Source organism: Chaetura pelagica, unplaced genomic scaffold, assembly GCF_000747805.2.
Source record: "Chaetura pelagica isolate M959 unplaced genomic scaffold, ChaPel_1.0 scaffold453, whole genome shotgun sequence".
Lineage (NCBI taxonomy): Eukaryota > Metazoa > Chordata > Aves > Apodiformes > Apodidae > Chaetura > Chaetura pelagica.
In genome coordinates, this window is record NW_009952879.1 from 2795508 (window position 1) to 2820264 (window position 24757).

At 39.0% G+C, this 24757-nt stretch overlaps 1 protein-coding gene across 1 annotated transcript in view; it reads left to right on the forward strand.

Moving 5' to 3' along the window:
- The window catches only part of FAM169B (family with sequence similarity 169, member B), a 40225-nt gene that overhangs the window by 879 nt on the left and 14589 nt on the right, over positions 1-24757 (forward strand). Inside the window, exons 2-3 of the mRNA XM_009995345.1 lie at positions 12123-12256; positions 15013-15112. Coding sequence (XP_009993647.1) covers positions 12123-12256; positions 15013-15112 — 234 coding nt within the window. The remainder of the gene's footprint in view (positions 1-12122; positions 12257-15012; positions 15113-24757) is intronic.

Here is a 24757-nt window from a genome sequence, read left to right on the forward strand (position 1 = left end):
AAAAAGCACCTTGGCTCGGTCGCCCGTGCACATGAGCGGGCTGACCCTGTCTCTTGGTTGCCGTTTTCTCAGCGCCCTGTGTCACAGCATCGCTTGAGGGGCGGCCGGTTCTGGTCCGACCTCCTTGCGCAAAGAGGGGCAAGCAGAGCAGGCCGCTGCTGGGTTCTTTGCCGTTTTCCTAGGCCTGCAGGTAACTCTTCCAGGTTTAAGGGTAGTCCAAACCTGTCCTGAACAAAAGAGAGAGGGCCTGGCCTGATGCTCTGAAAGACTCATCTCCAAACACCTGTTTGCAGGGAGTGTTCAGAGGTCTCACCACAGGTGCACGAATTTGGGACTGTAACGGCTAAGTACTTGAGAACTACCAAAGAGCAGATTGAATACTGTGTAAAAACAACGTTTTTAGGATTAAATCTCTGAGAGCATCAGCAAGTGTTTACCCAAACAGAGTAAAAACATGGCTTAATAAAAGAAGCACGATGTAACAGGGACACAAAGGAGCAGTAAACACGTTGCTTCTTGACCACAGAAAAAGAATCAGTTGGATTATTTTGGTGTAGAGATTAGATACGAGAGGTTTTTTCTACTGCACAGTACTTACCCTTTCTTTAAAAAGTATTCAGTAAAAGCTTTCTTTGTTGATCATAGGTTGCGGAACAAGATATACGTAGTGTCCAGTGATGAGTATTTTTGGGAAAAAAGGCACTCATCCCTCATCCTTTTAGCAGAAGTTACTTTACTGGTATTTTTAACAGTAGCCAAAGAACTGCTCTGCCCAGCAGAGGCCAACAGAGAGAACTCAGCCATTTGGTACATGGTAGGACCTACATACACTTCTTAGAAACAGATACCATGTTTGCTCCCAAATGGCAGTCCTCCTCATGCTTGGTTAGGGAGCTGGTTTTATGACAGGTGGATCTTCTGCACATACTACACCATGGATTTCCAAGGGAGTCTGGTGTGTAGTGTTCCTGGTTTATATTTGACTAGGAGCACTTCCAAGAATCTGTGTTCATGCACTTGTTTGGATAAGAGCCCATTGCATCACCTCAGTTAGCTTTTGCACTTCTTTCCCTCCTCCTCTGTTTTTATAATCTTCTTTCATAATTTGTCACGCTAGCAGGTAAATGGAGAGAAGGTGAATTTATCTTCTGAAACACATTTTAAGTTGCTGCCATTTATCTAAAGCACCTACTTCATCCCTTCCAGTAAAATAATGATGTTGTTCATTAGTTCCTCTAGCTGCTCATGGCTAAATGCGCCATAGTCAGATTGCTCTATTTTTCCCTCCTATCAGCCACTTATGAAAGTCAAACATTTGTAATAATGCTATTGGTTTTTTTGGAAGACTCTCAGTTCTGCAGATATTTTTACATAAAATATCGCTAGATGAATGAGTTGGGTTTTTTTCATGTCCAAGCAATACTGCTGGGCACTTCAGTTAATGTGTACATTATTCCCCTCATTTTTTCATTACTCTCAAATGCTTATAATAGTTCTTCCATCTTCCTTCCTCTTCCGTGACAGATGCCACTGCTTTTAGGTAATGTCCGAGTTTTGTCTTACTTAGTTTACTGGATATACCTGTGTTTATAACAATTTGAGCATACAGCACACTTTAGCAGGATATTGGAGTCAGCCATTAGCTCTTCTTGTGCGAATGGTGCTTTTCAGTTTATGTCGCTGTAACTGGGATGCTACCATTAGGTCTTGAGGACACAGGGCAAGATTGCTTACAGTTCCGGGTTTGTAAGCACCTTCATAAGTCCTAGGCAAACCTTACAGTTGAGAACCAGGCCAGCTGTTGACATAAAACTTGAGGTTTGTGTTTTAAATTCAGCAGTGTCACAGGTTCTTTCTGATTTTAGAACACTTGGAAAGTCAGATGTGTATGTGTTATCTAATAGTAAGGCTGGAAGGATATTCAATGAGTAACAATGTATATGCAACTCTGGAGCTTGAGATGAGAAACCTGTAGTTCTAGTTTAACAATTATGCTAATGAAGCCTTACATTCCGTCTGTCTCTCTAGGAAGATGGAAATATCCCTGCCATCCATGAATTCCATGTTAATCAGTTTACAGGCAGGAGTTAAGCAGCCTGGAAGGTGGAACCACAAAATTCGAGTACTGTATAGGTTATATATGTATGTGTGTGTGGCCCCCAAATCTAGAAAAGTTACTCAAAGCTATAGGATGAGATGGATTAACAGCCATACTCCTTCAGTATAAGATCTCATGTATGGAACAGGTAGAACTTGACTCAGGTTGAGGAGTGTGTGTATCTAAGAGGTAAGGGCTGTCACAACCCCCGGACTGTCCAAGCCGTAGGTAAGGCAAGTTACCAAAATCTTTGTTTATTTAGTATAAATATGTAGTTATGGTCTAGAAGGCGAGAAAACAGGAAACAAAATCCTAACTAGTCCCCTCAAAATAAAAATATGGTCCAAAACCCAGCAAACAACCAGAGGCCCTTTCCTAAATAGCATTGCAGTGAATATACTCCTTCCCTAGAGGGAAAGTATGAGAAAACAAACAACACAAGAGAAAGTCAAGCTGATTTAAATTTGCAAGTGGGAGATGTGCAGACATTGTGGTTGTGAGTATAAGAACTTAGGCAGAACAGGCTGGTATGTATTTTTCACGTTGTGTAATGGTTTGTGTACTGAGAGACTCCCAAACAGTTTGAGTGGCAATTCATTTGCAGACCCTCAGGTCACACATACCCAAAGTAACCTGTCTCCTGCTCAGTTACCACGTCTGTGGATGCTTAAAAATGTTGTCTTTGTAGCCTTTGAAACTGTTGTCTGGTGGTTGGTCTTTATAGTATTACTGACAACAGATGGCAAATGGCTCTGCTGATGTAATTCTTGCTAGTGTTTCATTCCTGTGAAGTTCCACAGTTTCAAAATCTCAGAAAGTGCCTCCATATTTTTTTTCTGTGTAATGATTTCAAGCCAAACTAAATAAAAACATTTTATATTAGTCAAATTCCCATGGTGTCATGTGACATTTTTGTAAGATTGCCTTGCAGCAGTTTCAGATAAGTGCAAGTTTGGTAGCAATTTAAGGCCTGTGTCCTTTAAGTAATGCTTATTAGTACGTAACAGATGCTGTTTAGAAACATTATGCCTTTTAATGGGCTCTGCTTTTAGACTACATGTTCTCATTCTGGGCAGACTGTGGATCAGGCAAGCTTGGAGGTATGCTGTCATTTATGCAAAGCCTAAGTCAATTTTCTGCTCTGAAGTCAAGCCATGTGTTTTTCCTTGTTTCTTCCATTCTGGTCATAGCTGCCTTGCTGTATTTTTCCCCCTAGTCATATCTTTGGCTGATTGTCAAGCCATTACAATCAAAACCTTTTGCATTTTTAACCACCAGCAATGGTTTCTTTTGTCCTTACAGAAGAGCCTGTGTAAACTGAATTTAAACGCTCTCAACCTTACTGTCAAGAGCACAGCAAGCCCAGAGTTAGCCCTCTGTTACCAGCCTGTCCTTCCTTTTCTGCTTCTTCCTCCTCCCAAAATGAAAAAAAGGGAAAAGCAGAGCCATGCTGGTTTTGGAGCACCTTCAAAGACATGTAGAATAGCTGACACAATGGCACAGAGAAAAGAGAGAGATGTTTACATATTTCCTCCACTACTTGCAGCTGTTTATTAAAGCAAGTTCTGAGACAGGCGAAGAGGCTTGTGATAGCTAGTGCAGGTGATGTATTAATTTGCAGCTGCATAATAAATTTAGCAAAGTGGAAATTACTGAGGGGAAGGGATTTTTCTTTTTTTTTTTTTTTGTTTCTTTCCTTTTTTTCCTCACTTTAATTGCTTTATTTTGAGATTATTCTGGCTGTGCAAATTGCTCCTTGCAAGTAATTGCTGCTGGGCTTTCTTAGGCAGACTTATGCACTCTACTGGTGGGAGCAGTAGATGTGTCAGATACGTAAAATGAGTGCAACTCAAATGATGTGGTATCTGAAACTGGTTTCCCTGAAAATCTGGGCAGTTGTCTCAAATTTTTATTGCTGCTTTGTTTTGGGAACATTGTTCTTTCTGATATCAAACCAGAGCTCTCAGGTGCTCCTGGGATGCCACACATGCTGCCATCATTTGTATGACATGAAGATAAGGGCTGTGTGTAGTGTGGCCTTGGGTTTCCCACACTTGCTTTGGATGATGGCAGTGAGAGGAAATGTATTCAGTGTGGTACTGAAATATTAGCCCTGGTGCCAGGTTGTGACAGTGGGTGCTTGAGTAATAATGTTCAATGCTCCTTGGTCTTAAACTGCGGCTGTTTTCTGAAAGTGCTCTAACTGTCAGTCTCTTTGGCTTCTCCCCATGGGATGAAATCATCTTCATGCTAGACCATTTGCCAAACTCAGTTGTCATTTCCTGCCATTTCACTATTTCTTGTTTATCACTGCAGGAGACATTGTCTTCTTTTTTCCCTTAAGGTACAGGATGACGTTTGACCAATGCATCCTCCTTTCTGTCTTCCATTTTTGTTAAGGATTGAATTACCACTGTCTGCATTTGAACTTACAAATCACAAAAGCTCTACTGCTGCTTATAGAATCTTTTCTGTCATTTTCCTTTTGAATCAGCCTCTTTGAATAATGAAAATACTTCAGTGATATATTCCAGTGTCATTTGGGGCCTCCCATTTCTACTTTGCTTAAATTTTAAAAGTCAAAGTGTAATTGGAGGTCAGGCCTGGACTATGAACTTCTGCTGGCATATCAGTTTTGGCTGTGGGACTGATGAAATGAGATGTAGCACTGACATAACTGCTGGAAAAAGCCCCTGATATGGACATAGTCTTTCTGGAAAACTTGCATATATTTATAGTATATTTTATTTTGCTTAGGAGGTAGACAAATCTACAAATTTAGGTTTTTTTTCTTACATGTGCATGAACCTTAAAGCCTTAATTAGTTACAATTCTGAATGTCCCTTTTCTTCAGGACTACATCTTCTCTGAGTTATACTGTGAGTTTCTTCCATATTTTTTACATTTAAGCTCTGAAGAAGAGAGTTAAATGGGCAGAAGTATGAATTCCTGATATGTCATAGTTACAGCTGGTAGCACTTCCATGGTTTAACAGTATGCTACAATTTTTATTTATAAAGTCTGTTTCTGGGCCATAATACCTCAGCTTTTTTCGATTACATTAGGTTAGAACTTTGTGCAAAACATGCCAGTCCAGATGTGTGCTCTGTGTGTAACAGGACAGGGGATAGCCTGTTTACACAGATATATTTTAATTTATCTGTACTGTGAGTTGGGTTTCTCTTTATTTATGTAAGTGTAACACTGCTAAAGATCCATCTGAGGAAAAATAGATGTAGTTGGAACCTGTTTGCTGGAACTTTCAGTATGGGAGTACTACAGGTTAGAGTGGAGTGGCAGAATTTGCAGTAATGTCATGTATAGCCACAACTTAACTCCTCTATTGAATCTGTTCAGGTTCTTAATTAGGAATTAGGGATTAGGAATGGGATTAGGATTATTTATTTCCTTTTTGCCTTCATTTATTGATTCTGCAGCAGAATATTGTTTACAGACAGAAATTTGTGTTTAGTATGTCTTCTGAAGCTTTTCTTGCTATTTGAATTGTGATAGAATGGTAATATATAAAAGGCATTTTTTAATTGAAACATGGAAACCTGGTGAGGGCAATGCATTTTTCTCATCTGTTATGTTCCAGAAGTGGTTCTTCTTAGTCATGGAGAAAAGCAATGCAGTGGGGAAGAATGTTGCTGTCATTAATGATGTACAGCCTGTGGTTAAGAGCTCTGCCCTTCCATGTTGGACAGATGCCACACCATGGTGTTTGCCCATTTGCTCCATTGCCACCACACATTGTTGTGATACTGAAGTTTCACTTGCACTGAAACTTGGGGTTTCAACACGTACTTGCTCAATTCAGTTCAGGATATGAGAGTCAGGTTCTGCGTGTATTCCCGGGAGCTTGCCAAAGACCTCTTCCTTCCTTTGAAAAGTTAAACAAATATGGTTGATGATAACCACATGCATTGGAAGGAAAGGAGAAGAATTGATGTTAAGCACTGTTGTTTAACACAGAGGTAATGGAAAGCACTTTTGTTACGTGCATGATTTAGAAGGGCAAAAAAGTTACTTTTAGATTCTAGACACTCCCATGGTTGTGCTGCCATAGTGTGGCAGTGACAGTCCACAGGAGAACAGAGAACAATTTATGTTGTATGAGTTCTTTTTCTTTTATGTTGTTACTTCAGAGACAGTGATAAGGGGAGCACCCTTTTGAAGTGGTAGATAAGACATACATTCAGCTGATAAGAAATGAGACAGAAGATGAAGTGATTTGTTGGGGGGCCACAAAAACACACCTGTGTTAAGAACAGATGTTAGGAGTTCTGGTCTCAGTTGCCTGATTTAATTACAAGAGCACTCCACCTAAATATTGATACACTTTCATTTTGTCTTGGTGCACATTTGTCTCATATTGCAAAGTTTGTTTTTTTTTTTAAAAATTAAAATATTTTGGACAAGAAAACTTCACAGTACTGTTTTTTTCTTTTTTTAATTGTGAAATATATTGGCATGAAAATAAAGCCAGTAAGTAAAACCAGTACTGCTATTGCAAGTGTTAGAAGTAGCAAAACTGAATAAAAATAATGAAACTTTAAAGTTAGAAATGCTATTTTAATCTGTCTTGTTTCTGCACCATGACAAATCAGACTTGAGGGTTTTTTTTCATATTTTTACATGTAAAATTACGCACAAATTTTCACAAATGTACAAAGATGCACAGTCCAGATACAAATCCTGTGGTGACTGATGGCTCTTCTGTAAACATGCAATTCCTAATGGATGCATGTAGTATCACTCTCTGTGTTTGTAGAACATGAAAAAGTAGTTGTAGGATAAATGATTAATTCACTTCAGACATAACACTTTTCATGCTTCATCTACTGTGAGGTTGATGTATTTTGCTTTACAACCTGGCTGCCCTTGCAAATCTCTGAAATGGGCTTTTCAACAAGTAAGTCTTTCCTGGAAGTACCAGCAATACGTCAATGCATCTTAATCAACCCAATGGTGTGTCTAGTCTGAAATAACTCCATCACCAACTTTGTTGGCTTAAGGAAACATTATTAATAAACTGCACATGAATGGAAGAACAGAAAATTCTTGACAGTGAAAGCAAATATATGTTGTTTAATAAATTGTATATTAGGTTCATATGGGCAGTACATTCTAATTTGAAGCTTCCGTTAGTATTTAAAACATCTTTACAAAGAGGGAGAGACTGATTGTCCCAGTTTGTAACTGATTGGTTAGGTAATGGCAAAATAGTGCAACTATTACATAGGTGCTAAAATGAGTAGTCTAGTCATACAAAACTTAAGGGTTGTAATGATGATTTGAATTGCTGTAGCATATTGCTAAGATAAGTCTGTGATTATCTATATTCTAGTTGAATTATTGCTGTTGTGGCACAGGGTTTCACTGCAGAACATCTAGAAGGATTGTAAAAAAGAATCTTCAGAATATCTGATTAGATTGAAGCATGTCATTTACCTTCAGGCACTACAACAGTCTGTAGTTTCACTTGTGGAGTTTCACATACAAATGTGTGCACCATGTGTTTTCTGTTTTATTGAGAATAAATTCTTTTGCACATGGAAAAATATTTCCTGCTTATTTGAACTGCTAGAATGAAATTCTTGCAGAATCTGTAATGATGGGGGTCTGCCTCTATTCTACAAGCATTAAGTTCTAGTTTAAGGTAGAACATTGTCTTCGCATTTGTTATTTATCTACCTGATGCACAACATAAGCACATTAATTAGACGTATCTGTATTCCCATACACTGATATTTTTGGAACACAAGTGAAGTGAATTTTGTCTGACTTTTACATCTCCAGGAGGAATTTGTCCACTTCATGAAACCACTATAAAATTCAACTCTCTATTCTGGAGAAAATCCAGGGTGGAATAGCAGTGGGTTTAGAAAAATATGAGTTTAGGGATCAAGACTGAAGCAGGGGCCTTGGTTTATGTCTTAGTGGCAGCACTACATGATGTTTTAGGCTGAGGTACCTAAAGGTGCTGGAGGGACCTATCTCATAAATATGGCTGAGTTGTGTGGGCACTGCCTGTTTGTATGTATAGCTGCAGCTTTTCATTTTAAAAATCAGATTCTTAGGGCAAATTGATGACTTATCACTAGAGTAAGAGAAGATGCACTTATACATCCTTGCTTGAGAATGTGACCCAGACTGCTCCATGGAAACAAAAGAGAGAAGAAGCAGTGTTATTTTTTGCCTTAAAATATATTCTGGATGCTTGAAATGGAAACGTGTGTGTATGCATTTCTCAGCCGTTTATCTCTGGGTAAGGCTTTTCAGTGGAACTGCATACACTTCCTCCTCCGTTGCCCTGTAAGAGACCAAGTCTGGTACCTGTCTGTGAGCTCTTCCTTGCCACTGCTGCCCAGAACCTGCTCAGATGATGCCTTGACCTTGTTTACCAGCTTTGGCTATTTAAGATGACAGCCACTTCAGTCTGAATGCCAGGAATCCCTCTAACGCAGTAGGCCTCCCGTTCTAAATTTACTCTCCTTATGTTTTATGGTCCCTCCTCTGTGGCTGCAGCGAGAGGCCCCCTTTTTATGACTTGCCCCTCCTGCCCCCCTTCACTCCCCCCTTCCTTGCTCCCTCCCTCCCCCAGATGGTAACCCTTTGTGTGTGTCACCTGTTGGAAAGGAGCGCTCGGTGGGTGTCAGGGAGGTTGGCTGCCACAATGTGCTTTTTTCTTGCCACTAGGTAAGATGAAATTCGAATCAAATTCTGTCATTCAAATGGGGTTAAAAGGCTGTCCTTGGAGCTTTGCAATGTTGGTGTCCCAAGATGCTGATACGGGCCTCAGACTGAAGTGCTCGCCGGAGACTAGTGCTGCTTTTCTTTTGAAGCAGGTTAACAATTTTTGCAGTTGCTTTGGAACCTTTGTGGCATCTCGTTAACCACCAATAATTGTCGTAGTCAAATGCCTAATAACAATAGTTATTACTTTGTTGAGGTTTTGTTTCTGTATACAAAAAAAAGCATAAAAGGGACATACACAGGAAGGCAAATAGAACTTCTTCACTTTGCACTGGGGAAAACTCGGAAACACATCAGTTAATGTAAACAAAAAAAAAATCAAACTAGTGATTTTTCTTCTGCATATGGCAGCTGAACAGTATTAGTGGTGTGTGCATGTGTGTGCAAGCTTTGGGGGCCACAAAAGCCAGCCTTAGCACAACTGACATTTTGAGGACACTCCAGGGTACCTAAAGTTAGACTTTTGCTCTGTATTGTCCTTAAAGCAACTTTACTGTCACTCTCTTCCCCCCCCCCACATATACAGAAGCTGAGACAGATTTTTTGTCTTTTATTGGAATATATGCTCCTAACTCACTTGGGCGTTTTCAGAGTATTAGACAGGAAAGACACGTTAACTGGAAGTGTAAAAACTTTTAAAGAAAAATATGGCTTCCTGGAAACCTATATTAAAAGCTGATCAGAATTTTCTCTAATGCCTCATTTTTTTAATTTATGACATTATTTCTTCCTTCAAATGGTCACTGTTACCTTAGAATACAAGCATGTTATGTACCTGAAAGTCAGTGTAACTTTGAAGGTACTAGTTATTTTTCGGTGAGAGAAAACATGACTGTGCTTATTAAGTTGCTTTGGCTTAACAATGGCAGAATGTAGCCTTTTAAAGTAGCATCTCATGAATAGTATTTATTAGCATGGCCAATATTTTTCTTCGTGCTAACCTACATGCTGCTCTTTTTCAAATAACTAATTTACTAGAAAATTTACTTCAGTAAATTACTAAAGTTCTAAATAATAATCTTTAATTTCTTTCCCTTATATGGCTTCTTTGCTTGGTGGTTACATAGTACACTGGGGAAGGCTGCTGCAGGAGAAAACTGCCACTGCTAAGTGCTGGCTGGGATTTTATACCCCCACATATACAGAAGCTGAGACAGATTTTTTGTCTTTTATTGGAATATATGCTCCTAACTCACTTGGGCGTTTTCAGAGTATTAGACAGGAAAGACACGTTAACTGGAAGTGTAAAAACTTTTAAAGAAAAATATGGCTTCCTGGAAACCTATATTAAAAGCTGATCAGAATTTTCTCTAATGCCTCATTTTTTTAATTTATGACATTATTTCTTCCTTCAAATGGTCACTGTTACCTTAGAATACAAGCATGTTATGTACCTGAAAGTCAGTGTAACTTTGAAGGTACTAGTTATTTTTCGGTGAGAGAAAACATGACTGTGCTTATTAAGTTGCTTTGGCTTAACAATGGCAGAATGTAGCCTTTTAAAGTAGCATCTCATGAATAGTATTTATTAGCATGGCCAATATTTTTCTTCGTGCTAACCTACATGCTGCTCTTTTTCAAATAACTAATTTACTAGAAAATTTACTTCAGTAAATTACTAAAGTTCTAAATAATAATCTTTAATTTCTTTCCCTTATATGGCTTCTTTGCTTGGTGGTTACATAGTACACTGGGGAAGGCTGCTGCAGGAGAAAACTGCCACTGCTAAGTGCTGGCTGGGATTTTATAATGTGACTCAACTTGCCAGCGTTGCAGTGCTGCTTTCTCTCCCATTTTGTCACATACAAACATACTCTGAAAACCATTTACAGAGTAGCTTCTGTTCAGAATTCTGACTACATAGCTTTGCTGTGGAGTCTCTGGATGTAAGCTGATTGCCTGCACAGGGCAGGAAAATAGTGTTAAAGGCATTTTAAGCAGTTCTGAGTGGTGGTGAATTATCAGTTGTAGTTTCTTACCCTTGTGCTGAAGAATCAGATGCTGATCACTGCCAGGAGGATGGTGGGACTGTGGGTCAGTAGTCTGACCTGGTACTGCAAATCCCATGCTCCTACTTTTACAAGCAAAGATGTAATTTTCGATGAGGCACTTTTATGATTCATAGTTTCTGAATCTCAATATAGGCAGTTCTTGCAATAGCCCTTGTAAGACTGTTGATTGTCTCAGCCCATTACTTTGCACTTGTCAGTGCAGTTATTTCACATTAAACTTGGGTCACAGGAGCTGCCATGTAAGAGCAAACCATGATGAAAAACAGAGGATTCAGAGCTAAGATTCCAACTATATAGCAGTGTGGTAGATGATTTTGTCCTCAGTTTGGGGCTTACAAGAGTTGCAGGTGTAGTTTGTTGATAGAGAGCCCCTTTAGTTGAAACTGTTTCCTTCCTATGGTAGAAGACTGGCAGGATACCATTTGGACTGCTAACCTGTTTCTTCTGATGTTCTTTATTGTGAGCTGGTGATGAGCCACTAATCAGTCTGGTTTGTTATATCAAGAAGGAAGTTGTTTGGTTCCTCACAAGTACTGGGTTTGATGTTGCATTTAAATGGAAGGTCTATCAGATGCACACAAATTTTGTTTGCATGCAATTAACAAATATCTTACATGAATACCCTTCAGCATTGAGTCACATAGATTAAAATATATGTTGCATAAAAGATTATGGTTACTATTTTGGAAATTCCTATATTTAGGTACGTTATTACCTAATATATAAGTAAATATTTTAATGAATTTAAAAAAAATTATTGATATGAAACTACCCAAGTGAAGTTAGTAAAAAAGAGAAGGAGAAAACTAATTATATGCAACAGATCATGGGCTGCCCCATAAAAGGGCAGTCTTCCAAGAAAGAGTGGAAGTTTTGAAATTCTCCTGTTACATTTTTAGACAGTAGTAAAACTCAGGCTGTGTTTTGAAGAAGATTTTTTGCTCTTCCAGCTTTAAAGCAATTTACTTACACCTAGAGAAATTTGATATTGTGCTTGTTGAATTCAAATGAGGCAAATGTGATTTGATGTTGTAATGGTTCTACTTTGTAAAATTGTATGTCAAGAGGTAAATAACATATAGCTAGGGTTTTATGAGCCTTACTGTTTTAGAGTAGGATTGTACAACAGGCTCTAAGGGGAGCGTAAGGGTCTAGATACACCAAGCAGCTGCTGGGGAAACTGTAATTTTAGAACTCATGCTCCTTAGTTAATTTAAAAAGTAAAAATGTCTTGTGTTTTATTTTAACTACAGGTTGCCTTTACTTGGTAGATACGTTAGTAGGAGATCCAGAGGTTCTGCAAGTAGATGCTGAAAAATACTATGAAAAACTCTTGAAGACATCATCATCCACTCCTGATGTTTTTTCGATCCCTGGACGAGAAGAGGTATTAGGCTGGTATTTCTCATACTGCAAGTTAGGTAGTTGCAAGCTAGTTTGTTGGTTGTGCTCATAGTCTGTCAATGAATAGGGGTAAGCTGGTGTGGCTGGATTACAAATCTCTTAAAATCAGGAAATTCTGCATTATTTCAAATAGTTTGCATGCTGCAAATGAGAGATAAGCTTAAACTGCAGCTCTAAAACCCTCTGAGGGTGGATGAGTTTGTTGTACTCAGCTGAACTTTTGCATCTTAACCTGCCTCTTTATAGGAGTGAATAAAAAGTTAATTTGATCGATATTTATACCACAACACAGGCCTCTTCTGTCTCTACTGTGTAGTTTACACAGGTGGTGTGATGCAGTCTATATTGTCTCCATTCTTTCCAATATTTATATTGATAATTTTGGATATGGGTTCTCCCAAAGGAATTCTGATCAGATGTGATTGATAGATGGTATAAATACTGTAGGTGCCAACACTTTAGGGTCCATTCTTGAGCCACCTGGAGGGAACACATTGGAGGTGACTGAGCAGGACTTCAGACAACCAATGAAACCTTGCATTCTGGCCATTAATAGATTATAAAAGCTGTGCTGGGCAAACTGTTATTGTACTATCAAACCAGTAAGTGGTTTAGTTGGAATAAATACTTGGAATACGATGGCTTTTCTATCATTTAGGAAATTAATATGCAGTATTTTCCAGAAAAATGCTGTTTCAGGTGGGTAGCTTCCTCTTTGAACCGTGAATGTAACTAGCTTTAAATATTCTTTTAATGCCCTCTAGTGGACCATGTAGGGTTAAATACAAACAAACCTGAAAATGCCCTCAGTTTAGGGCTTCTGTGCCCTTACCTCAGCCTTTCATGCCTGTTTGTACTTTTAGAGGCTCATTTGCTGTTCCATTAGAAGGGAGGGTAAGTTAAAACCCCAAGCAGCGCTGTGTGTATTCATGCAGTAGCTAGGCAGAAGATGGACTTCTGGCTTTTGATTCAGAACTGTCTCAATTTTGTGGCTTGTCATCAGACCTTAAATATATCACATGACTGATTTGAGTCTCATAGCAACACATTTCTCTTTGCATTAATTTAATTCAGGTCTAATCTAATCTGCACTCAGACAGCTAGTCAAGGGCATAAGTAATGGTAATGTTCTTGCTAGATTGTTATTTTCCTTAAACTACCTAATAAAGAAGGTTGATATTTTGTAATTAAAAATAAATTAAATGCAATAAGGTAAATTTCCCATCCCCAGTGAATATCAGAGCTAACAATCTCTATTACATACCTAAAACCTGAAGGATGAGGATTTTGGTGTTTGAGTAACAGCTGCAGTAACCAGGGTTGGTTTTGTTGCTTTTTTTGATCTGTACATCTGAATCAAAGCAGGTTTTTAGGACTGGCAACCATGAATAATGATTTAGCAAGTGTTAAGTTGCTGTCAGCCCACTTGCTCTGGTCACAGGACTTCTTTTTGGTATGTCATGGTCTTTGGTCAAGCATTCAGGACACAAATAGCAAGGATTATTGAAAGCCAGGAGGGAAGCGTGTTGGCAGCATCCGCACATGGAGAGCTATGCTGGGCTCATGCTGATGTTCTTAGCACCTGTGAATGTGCATGTCACCTTATAAAACAAAATAACAACCATAGCATAGCGTGTAGTACTGACCTTTTCATTACAGTGGTGTTCCCAAGTGCCATCATGACATTGGTGCTGTTATATTTGAAGCATGCAAAGAACAACTGGATCCCCAGAACACACTGAGATTTTCAGGAAGCTTATGAGTACAGATTTCAGGCAGTTTTCTTTTTTTTTTTTTTTTTTCCTGGAGGCCAGTGTTTGCACAGATGATGCCAGGATTCTGGCACTCATAAACTAGTGAACACTAGTTTCAGCTTGAAGTTGTTATCTTGAATAATCCATATTCATACTACTCCTTCCGTGCACCAAGAAATATTAAATGTATTACAGGACTGATTTGAGTTTCAGAGCAAACTGACAAATGGGTGCAATTAGAGAGAGAGGCACACCCACACATACACAATGGACCAGATTTTTGAAAGTACAGTACATACTGTGCTAAATTATGCATGCTCTTTGCCTGTACCTAAACTTACATGAGAGCATTTGCAATATTCATATGGAAATCGTCATCTCTATGCATATAGAGCTGTTTGAGCACAGTAATTTTGTGTTTATGTGTCACATCATTTAGAAGTTTAGTCTAAGACTGGGCTCTTGAGAACTATATTTTGATTTTGGCTTAGCCTGCAACATAACCACCTTGTGCCAATTATCTACCCGCCCAGTGCCTCACAGATAAACTGCCCAGGCACCGCCCTAGTGCTTTGATACTCCCTGTACCCTGAGGCTTAATTCATTGTTTGCAAAACACCACAAGCACTCAGCTGGACGATGCTGGAAGAAGTGCAAGTTGTATTTGTTTTTATTTTATGTGTCTGGTCTTTGGTAACACCATTTGTCTGCATGTAACAGTGGTCGAAGTCAGGTTATGTACTGTAATTGTAGTAAGTTGGCATTAAGATCTTCACTACCTTTGATTTCTTTAAATTAACATTACTTATTAATGATATTTGAATATTATATATGTTTCAGTGCCTTGAAATTCAGGATCGAGAGGATGTTGTGTTAAGCTTGTCCCATGCATGTTAGTAAAACATATCATAAGTGCATCTAATACATGAAATATTTCTCAGGAGCTTTGCAGTACCAACAGCTACAGGGCTTGTTTGTTTTTTAGGTTAAACTTGAAGATTCCTGTGTGTGTTTTGTCCCTCTCTACCGAAATAATCCTACTTCCAAAATGTTGCTGTTAACTGATCCAAAGGATAAAGAGACAGGTTAGAATTGGTCAAAATATTTTGCAATTTTAGTAGTTGTACTTTCTTTACTTTAAAGATGGTCTGCTGGTTTATATATTTAAATATTTGTGGGTTTGCTTTGAATATGAAGTGTATTCTGTTTACCTGTCAGGGATTTGTTTTGGTGGGCTACTGATTAGAAGGGAAGTTTGACAATCAGGGCTTTTAAATTCTCTGTATAGCTCTGCTGAAAAATCACATTGGTAAATCTGTTACTTTTTCTGAGTGTGTTCAATGGGGTAATATTTTTCAAACTTTTGATGATATGAAATTTAATGCATTATCATTTGGACAGAATTCTGAAATTCTTAAAGAAGAGCAAATATATATGTGAAATTGTAATAGTTCTTAGTGATTCTTATTAATTTTATTTTTACTTTATTATAGCTTCTTTAGTCCTAGGTTTAATTGCCTCCTATTTCCAGTACTGGTGTGTGTGAGAGGTGAACTTAGAGTGAGGCCATGCTCAGGAATTGAGTTAAATCTATTTTATTTGGCATTTCTCCCAGGATACTCTTTAAACTCTATCACCTTTGCTTTCCTTATTGCTAGTAATGCTGGTGTTTTCCTATTACAGCCATGTGTCAGCCTGACAAGGATGCACTACAATTGTGTTACAGGCAGTAGAAGTCAGCATGTTCTGTGTTTTTTTAATGAGTCACTGCTTAGAGTATCAACAGGTTATTAATATTTAATCAGTAATTGTATCTAAGTTTTATCCTTCTTGTATCAGGATTGCAGTATCTTCAGACAGCCTGATTTCTTTGTACTTACTCTCTTAGGCAAGTGTCTTTAACTATGGTATGTGAAAAAATGCAAATGTAAAGTAAGTAGCACCACTTGGTACCACTGTCATTAACAGGATACTTGGCTCCAAGCTGCATAGTATCAAAGGCCCAGGTTGTGACCCACCTACATGAAACCAGGAGTGTTGGAGCTGTTGTGAGACAATGGGTGATAGAATTTTTTTAACATCTATAAAAAAGAGAGGAACCTGTGCATAGACCCACTGTGTCACTTAGGGAATACAGAACAAATGAAAACTTAAACTTTCAGCTTCCAAATGTGGCAGCAAAGTAATTACTTCTTTCATTAAAAACATACTGGTTTTTGTTTTTCTAAGGGTAAGCTGTAAATTATGTCTAGAGGACTTATTAGCCAGTATTCTTAATAATACAACAAAGGCGAGGCAGAGAATGTTAGCACTCTGTGTTCATTTCTGCAGCATGTCAGGTAATGATCTTACACTCCTAGAACAGGTACTATTAGTGCAACTAAGTGTTCATTGTTTGGTCCAAACCCTGTAACCACAAAATTTGTTCATAAGAACAAAAAACAGATGAAAATAATCTGTGGCTAGACATGAACTCTGCAAAGTTTTCCAGCTCCTTTTACCTACGATTTCAACTGGATGTTTGCTAATGGGCTGTGATTCACATGGTTGGAGGTAGAAGATCTTTCCAAGTTACAAGCATAGTCAAAAGATTTTCTGGTCCGTCTAAAACTACTGATATAGAATTACTTTCCTGACATTAATTTATATATTCCACTAACGTTATTCTGAAGAGAAGGTGGCACTGGTGTGATAAAGGAGAGAGGTACGTACACTGAAGGCCAAGCTTGCTCTAAAGGTGCAGTTTTGCACACCTCCTGACTCATGTTCAAAGGAATGTAGTCAAAAACATCATTAAGTTAGATTAGGCTGCACAAGAGCAAGGGGGATCTGTAACAACTACAGGGCAAAAGTGAAGAATTATTAAATAAGTGCATGTGAAAGTAGTGGATTTAGCACAAATCTTCAGCTAAATAATCTAATAGTATTAGAACAACAATTATTAATGGGATTCATGTATACAAGGAAAAAATTATTTCCCACAGGAACAAGGCAAACCAGTCCACATTGGAGCCTAAATTATATGATAGCTATCTACATTAAAAGCTTAAACCTAACATAATAAACACCTTATTATATCATAAACAGCAGTCTGACTGACTGTGGTGATCCCCTTGCAAAACTTCAGCTTAAGTCACCAGTCCACAATCACAGAAAAATTCTCACAGAGATCAGTTAAGTCTAGTTATATAAGTAAGTCCTGCATCATCTGGCTCTTAATATTACCTTTTGAAAGTATGATTTAAAGGATTTTGCCTGAAGTTCTTAGTTTCTGGGTTTTATGTGCTATTAAACATGTGGCCAGTCTCCCTGCAGACACCAAATTTGACTGATGAGATTTGTTTCTCTGGATGAGGTTTAACTAATTTTCATTAGTTCTCTAAAGTCTGTTGGGGTGTAAGTGTACCTATACATATGGGTATACACATATCAAGTATTTTGTCCAAATAGTTTTCCCACAGTTGAACAGATTTGGGATTGACTCTTAGGGCAGCAGACCATGTTAATGTAGCAAGTCCGTCTGTATTTGCTTATCTTACATGACCTTTTGTTCTGAGCAGTGAACAGATCAAATTGTTTCAAAACCAATTCTTTCAGAGAAAGTCAGTATTTTCACTTAAGGACATGGGCAGAAAGTTAAAACACTGAACAGGTTGCATGATTTTTTTTTCCTCCCCTGAGCTTTTTGCTCTTCTAGTGAACTTGAGTTTCTTCCAGATGGGAGAAGCAAATGACTTTGCTGTAGTTGATCTCTTCTGTTTCTCATGTGCTGTCCAGTGTGTCTGTATTTTAGTTTTACTTCACACCAGGATTGCTTTGAGAAGCAAATGTCTGGTTGTCCCCACATACCGTGCTTCAGTGTATAACAAGGGGCAGTCTTGGAGCATGTGAAGTGGATTGCTTTTGGCTGAAAGAAAATTCCCTCAAGAAGCACACTGATGTGCCCCAACCTCTAAGGGGCTTCAGTTTTCAGCACCAGGCTGGAACTGGTAAACATCAGGTTCTCTGCATCACATGTTTTGCACTGTCAACTCAGTTTTGTTAGTGTTAATCTTCGTAATGCAAATACGGCCTACTGATTTTTCCTCTTGCAATTTATCAGGACATTCCTGAAGTCTAGCGGATACAGGATACACTGTGATAAAGGTGCATTACTGAGAAGCAATTTGAAACAGAGCAGAAGATGCAGCTAACAAGTGTTTAGGACATGTTTAGTTGTGTACTTCTCAGGTCCTGGTGTTGATAGTGAAGCTGCAAGAAGTGTTAGACTCTTCATTGATTGATTGTGCCATGGTTCACGTGGTGCTCTGAGACCATATGATATCACTCCTGAGAGCCACAGCCTTCATCTGCTCTGGTGGTTCAGGTGACTGGTAACTGCCAGAACCCTGGATACACCCTTTTCAATTTAGTTCTTTCCTCCAGCTCTGTCCCTGACACCATCTCTTCCTTCAGCTTTGCTCCAACATCACCTTTGCTCCTGGTGGCTCCCCAGCATCCCTCACCCTCTAAAATAAATTGTATAAATTGCTGGGGTTAACCACACACCTGGGAAGTCCTAAAATAAATTGTATAAACCCTTGACAATTGCTGGGGTTAACCACACACCTGGGAAGTACCTCAATCTCAATGAGAAAGCTGTAGACCTTGTACATCTTATGTTCGTATGTGATGGAATTTCCTCTTTCAGCTTCATTTGTGAACTTCGTTCACATCTATAATAGTTAAGTGTTGCATAGATTAAATTTTGTGTGTAATGCTTATAAAATAATGCGCACTGCAATATACTTAGTTTCCCAGTTCCCACAGAAAATATTGTCAATCTAATAATTTATATGTGAAATTCTAATAATTTAGACTGAAAAAATACTGAATTTAGCAGTCTAGCTACAAGTTTGTCTGTGAGGAGCTTTAAAGGTTGATGGCATTTAATTATTGAACATAGGTTAAAGAGGGGTTGATTCCAACACAGAGATTTCTAACTTATCATAGAATCATAGAATCTTAGGGGCTGGAAGGGACCTCGAGAGATCATCTAGTCCAACCCCCCTGCCAGAGCAGGGTCACCTAGAGTACATCACACAGGAACTCATCCAGGTGGGTTTTGAATGTCTCCAGTGAAGGAGACTCCACAACCTCCCTGGGCAGTCTGTTCCAGTGCTCTGTCACTCTTACAGTAAAAAATTTTTTTCGGATATTCACCTTGAACCTCCTATGCTCCAATTTACACCCATTACCCCTTGTCCTATCACTGGTCATCACTGAGAAAAGCCTAACTCCGTCCCCCTGACACTCACCCCTTACATATTTGTAAACATTGATGAGGTCACCCCTCAGTCTCCTTTTCTCCAAGCTAAAGAGACCCAGCTCCCTCAGCCTTTCCTCATAAGGGAGATGTTCCACTCCCCTAATCATCTTCGTAGCTCTGCGCTGGACTCTTTCGAGCAGTTCCCTGTCCTTTTTGAACTGAGGGGCCCAAAACTGCACACAATCCTCCAGATGTGGCCTCACCAATGCAGAATAGAGGGGGAGGAGAACCTCTCTTGACCTACTAACCACACCCTTTCTAATGCACCCCAGGATGCCATTGGCCTTCTTGGCCACAAGGGCACATTGCTGGCTCATGGTCATCCTCCTGTCTACCAGGACCCCCAGGTCTCTTTCACCTACACTACTCTCCAGCAGTTCAGCCCCCAACCTGTACTGGGACATGGTGTTGTTCTTCCCCAAATGTAAAACTCTGCACTTCCCCTTGTTGAATTTCATCATGTTTCTCCCCGCCCAACTCACCAACCTATCTAAGTCTCTCTGAATGGCAGCACAGCCTTCTGGTGTGTCAGCCACTCCTCCCAGCTTAGTGTCATCAGCAAACTTGCTGAGGGTACATTCTATACCCTCATCCAGGTCGTTGATGAAGATGTTGAACAACACCGGTCCCAGCACCGACCCTTGTGGGACTCCACTAGTAACACACCTCCAACCAGATTCTACCCCATTGACTACAACTCTCTGACTCCTTCCTTTCAACCAGTTCCTAATCCACCTCACTTCCTGGTCACCAAACCCATACCTGATCAACTTATCCACAAGGATGCTGTGGGAGACGGTGTCAAATGCTTTACTGAAATCAAGATAAACCACATCTACCGCTCTACCATCATCTATCCACCTAGTAATTTCCTCATAGAAGGCTATGAGGTTAGTCAAACATGATTTACCCTTGATAAAACCATGCTGACTGCTCTTGATGACCCCCATGTCCTTGATGTGCCTGGAGATAGTCACAAGAACAAGTTGTTCCATCACCTTTCCAGGGATGGAGGTGAGGCTGACCGGTCTATAGTTACCCGGGTCCTCCTTCTTGCCCTTCTTGTAGACTGGAGTGACATTTGCTATCCTCCAGTCCTCAGGCACCTCACCTGTTGCCCATGATTTACTGAAGATGATGGAGAGTGGCCTAGCAATGACCTCCGCCAGCTCCCTCAGCACCCTTGGGTGCATTCCATCTGGACCCATTGATTTATGGATGTCCAGATTACTCAACTGATCCCTAACCCAATCCTCATCTACCATGTCAAACTCTTCCTCTATCTTGACTTCTTCTGGGGCTATATGAATCTGGGGCTCATAGGGAGACCCTGCAGGAGTGAAGACAGAGGCAAAGAAGGCATTCAGCACCTCTGCCTTCTTTATATCCTCTGTCACCAGGGCTCCCACCTCATTCCTCAATGGGCCAATATTGCCTCTATTGCTAGTTTTGCTAGCTATGTACTTGAAAAAGCCCTTTCTATTATCCTTAACCTGACTTGCAAGGTTAAGTTCCAAGGAGGCCTTAGCTTTCCTAATTGCCTCCCTACATCCTCTGACAACAGTCCTATATTCCTCCCAAGTGACCAGCCCCTCCTTCCATGATCTATAGATTTTCCTTTTCCACTTAAGTTTGCCCAGTAGTTCCTTCTTTAACCATGCAGGTCTCCTAGCACCCTTACTAGATTTCCTAACCATTGGGACACTCTGATCCTGTGCTTGCAAGAAGTGGTCCTTGAATGTTGACCAGCTATCTTGAGCTCCTTTATTTTCTAGCACCCTGTCCCATGGGATTTCCCTTAATAGATGATTGAGGAGACCAAAGTTTGCCCTGTGGAAGTCCAGGGTTCTGGTCCTGCTGGGTATTTTGTTCCTTCCACACAGGATATGTACTCATATAAAATCTGTTTTGTTGTGATTACATCAGCTCAGTTAAGATTTTATTAGCATTTAAATTCTATCACCATGCCTTACAAATTAGGTAGTTAATATTGTACAAACAAGGCAAACAAATAATTATCTTACTGTATTGCTTAATAATCTACCTGGTCTTCTGACATTTTTCAAAAAGAATTTTCAGCTTCAGTACAATACATTTTTTTTCTACTATGTTCTTGTTTGTTACACAGTTGTCAGGCTTTTCACTCTCAGTCTATCCTTCTTTCTCTCTTTCTTTACCTTTCTTCTTTTAGATTCTGTAGTATTGCTACATTAAAAGAGAAAGCAAGGAGACTTGCTATTAAGGGGAAGAAATTCAAAGTAGAGTGAAAAGTCATAGCAGTACTGTGAATAATTAGAATGCAATGATTCTTTGAAATATAAATATGTGTAATTTTGTAGGAGTGTAAAATGGTTTGGTTTTTTTGTCCCTTGTTTTTTCTTTCTGGGTTTCAGTGTTTAGGAGTAAGGTAGGACAGGTAACAGCTTCTGTTGTTCAAATTTAAAAAAATGGAAGAGAATATTTCAGATTATCCCATATTTTGTTTTATTTTTATTTTTCTATTATAACCACTTATTTATTTGTTTATTTGTTTTATCTAAATGTTGCATTTTAAAATGCTTTTAAATTCCCTCTTTCAGAGGTTTACCTTTTCTGAATTCACAGCTCAGCAAATCTGCAGGAATTCAAAACTGTTTCTCTACCACCACATTTGTTTTTATTATGTATGTCTTCAAAAAGAGGTTATTCTAAACATTACAGATTTACCTATGGATAAGAAATCATGAGTTATAATATTATCTTTTCCAATCCTTTCAGTTCTCAGTTTTCTCAGTCTAGCCTTCTCTTTGACTCAAAGATTCTTCCAAGTTTAGTCCACATTGAAACTTGTTCTGGTTCTTCTACTCCAGAACACTTTACCTATCTCTATTTTTTCCTGTATTTTCTTTATTTTAGAAATTCTCTATTCAGTCAAATCATATATTTGCTCTTCTTACAGCACTGCTTTTCTTTAGGTTCCACTGTAAAATCATTAAAATAAGAAGCTTTTAAAGGCCTTTCAATAGCCCTTGGAAAAGGTCCTATGTATATATTTTGGGGGAAAACCTCCCAAAATCTGCATGGAGTGTTTAGACCCTATGTAAAAAAAAAAAAGGAAAAAAAAAAAATAAGTCTTGAAGGCTCATCTTATCATCTTGATAAGATTGTGCAGGAGAGATGTGTATCTTGTGGTCTGAAAAGACATGCATATTTCAAAGAGAAAATTGGCATGGTAGCTTTCCATAGGACTTGGTCTTGGTTGGGAGCATTTTTAATTTATTTTTGATGGGCCAAGTGTTCTGTTCTGTTAGTTTATCTGTGCAGATATTTTTATGAGAATGTAAATTGTGCTGTAAGGGCTTACAGAGCATAGCATGAGTGATTAACATCTTTATAATACTAAATAAACATACTCTATTGTGGCACTTTCTGCATGCTGTATATAATGATTTACAATAACTGTTAGATGCCATGGAACATTTATCACAAGACATTTGCAACAAATCACTGAATAAAACTCAAATTGTGAAGGAAAATGTAATTGGTTGCAGGAAAGATATCTATCTTAGATACTTGAACGGCTGCCATTACTGCAGCATCTGCATGTCTCCCAAGCTTGAATGTATTTATTGTGGTAAGACTCTTAGCAGAGAGAGACAGAAATGCTCTTACTCCATTTTAAAGATGGGAGCTGGGGAACACATCTTGTCAGGTTGTGTCCATGTTGCAGAACTCAGTTTAGTGCAGGATCTCTGAGCTTGATCCAGGATCGGAGCTGATCTAGGCTCTGTTGCAGGCAACTGCTTGTTGGGTAATTTAGCATTCTTCTTTCAAGGTGGAAATCTGGCAAAAGCAACCTCTGTAGCTGTGCCATCAATCTGAAGTATGGCCAAAATGAAGGTGAAGTGTCTTTAGCTAAGGAAAAGAACTGGTACGTTCTATATTTATTAAACAAACTCAAATTGTAACTCTCATATATAGCATTGCCTTTAGTTTGCAACTGAGGGCTGTTTTCAGATATTCAGATCAAGGCTGGGTAAAAAGAAATACCAAGCTTGATGTTGCTTGAATTTTTCTGCTTTACATTGTGTGTAGAGTCCTGACATGCACATTTCACTTTCGTAGTGGCACCCCGGTGTGGGGACATTTTACCAGCATAGCCTAGAAAATAAAGTATAATCCAGAGCTGGGATAGGAAGGGATATGTGTTTGCCTAGCAAAGGGAGGCATTTCATGATCACAATTGCATTCTGTTTAGTGCCCAGTTCAGTGCAATGTTTTTCAATCCTTTATTCCAAATACCTGTAGTAGGATGGAATCGTGTGCTTGCAGGGCTCTGAATGTGTTTGTCTGACTGTGAATGATCAAAGCACTGAGGTTTAGCAAGCTACTGCTTACAGGGCAAGCCACCCAGCTGAGCAGGGATATACTCCATTAATTGTGAACTGAAACATATTTGACTTCATCCATTTCACCTAGTCTTGAAATCACAAGGTCATTCTCATCATATACATCATGATCCATGGACTCCAGGTGATGCGTGTAACTTACTGTTGGCAATAACTTGATCTCTTATGGTTAAGGGAACAACCAAATGTCTTGGTAAGAACAAGAAGACTGGAAAAGGAGAGTTGAAGGAACTTGTGGTCTCACACAGCATGTTTGCATTTGAAATAGTGTTTCTCAAAGTTGGTTATAAAATGAAAATGAGAATATGGGAAGCATGGATGGATTTAACTGCAGAACAGATGTTGATTTAAAAAAATATAACAAAAAGCAAAGTACATATGTTTGTGTGAAATCTGGAGAAATGTTTTTTCTTCAAGGAAGGCATCCATATAGATAAGGTTGCTCAAGTAATGTGATGTGACAGTTGCTATGTCAACTAGTGTTCCCTTCCACACATTTAAATTATTGAATAGCACAGTAAATATTCTATACAAGTAACTCCTTACAACATGGTTATGCATCTTTCTACTTTCCTCAAAGCTTTTTAGAACTTTTCTGACCTTTACTATGTGTCTTCTGTGAGTCTGAACTATGTGCCAGACCCCTGTGCAGCTCCCATTGAAGTCAGCATTTGGCCCAGTAAGTTCCCTGTGCCAGACTCAGCTCTTTTGTAGCTGTCTGTTTTAAGGATTTGTAATGGAGCAGTGGCTCCTTGCATTTGGAAGCAGAGAGAAGGGATTGAGGGAACAGATTGAATCCATCACAGTAAGAGTATGAAACTCCCATGCAAATAAGTGCATAATATGTAGTGAATTGAATCTGGTGCTATAAACAGGCATTTGCCCTTGTGTGCAATCCTTTCTTTATTGTTAACCCAGCACACAAAGTGTAACGCTTTTTGGCACATGCTTCAATAATTTATTTGAAGTGTAAGTTGGCTAAGTGGAATCTCCAGCCTTAGAGCCAGTGGGGAGCTGGTAGAGGCTGAAGCAAA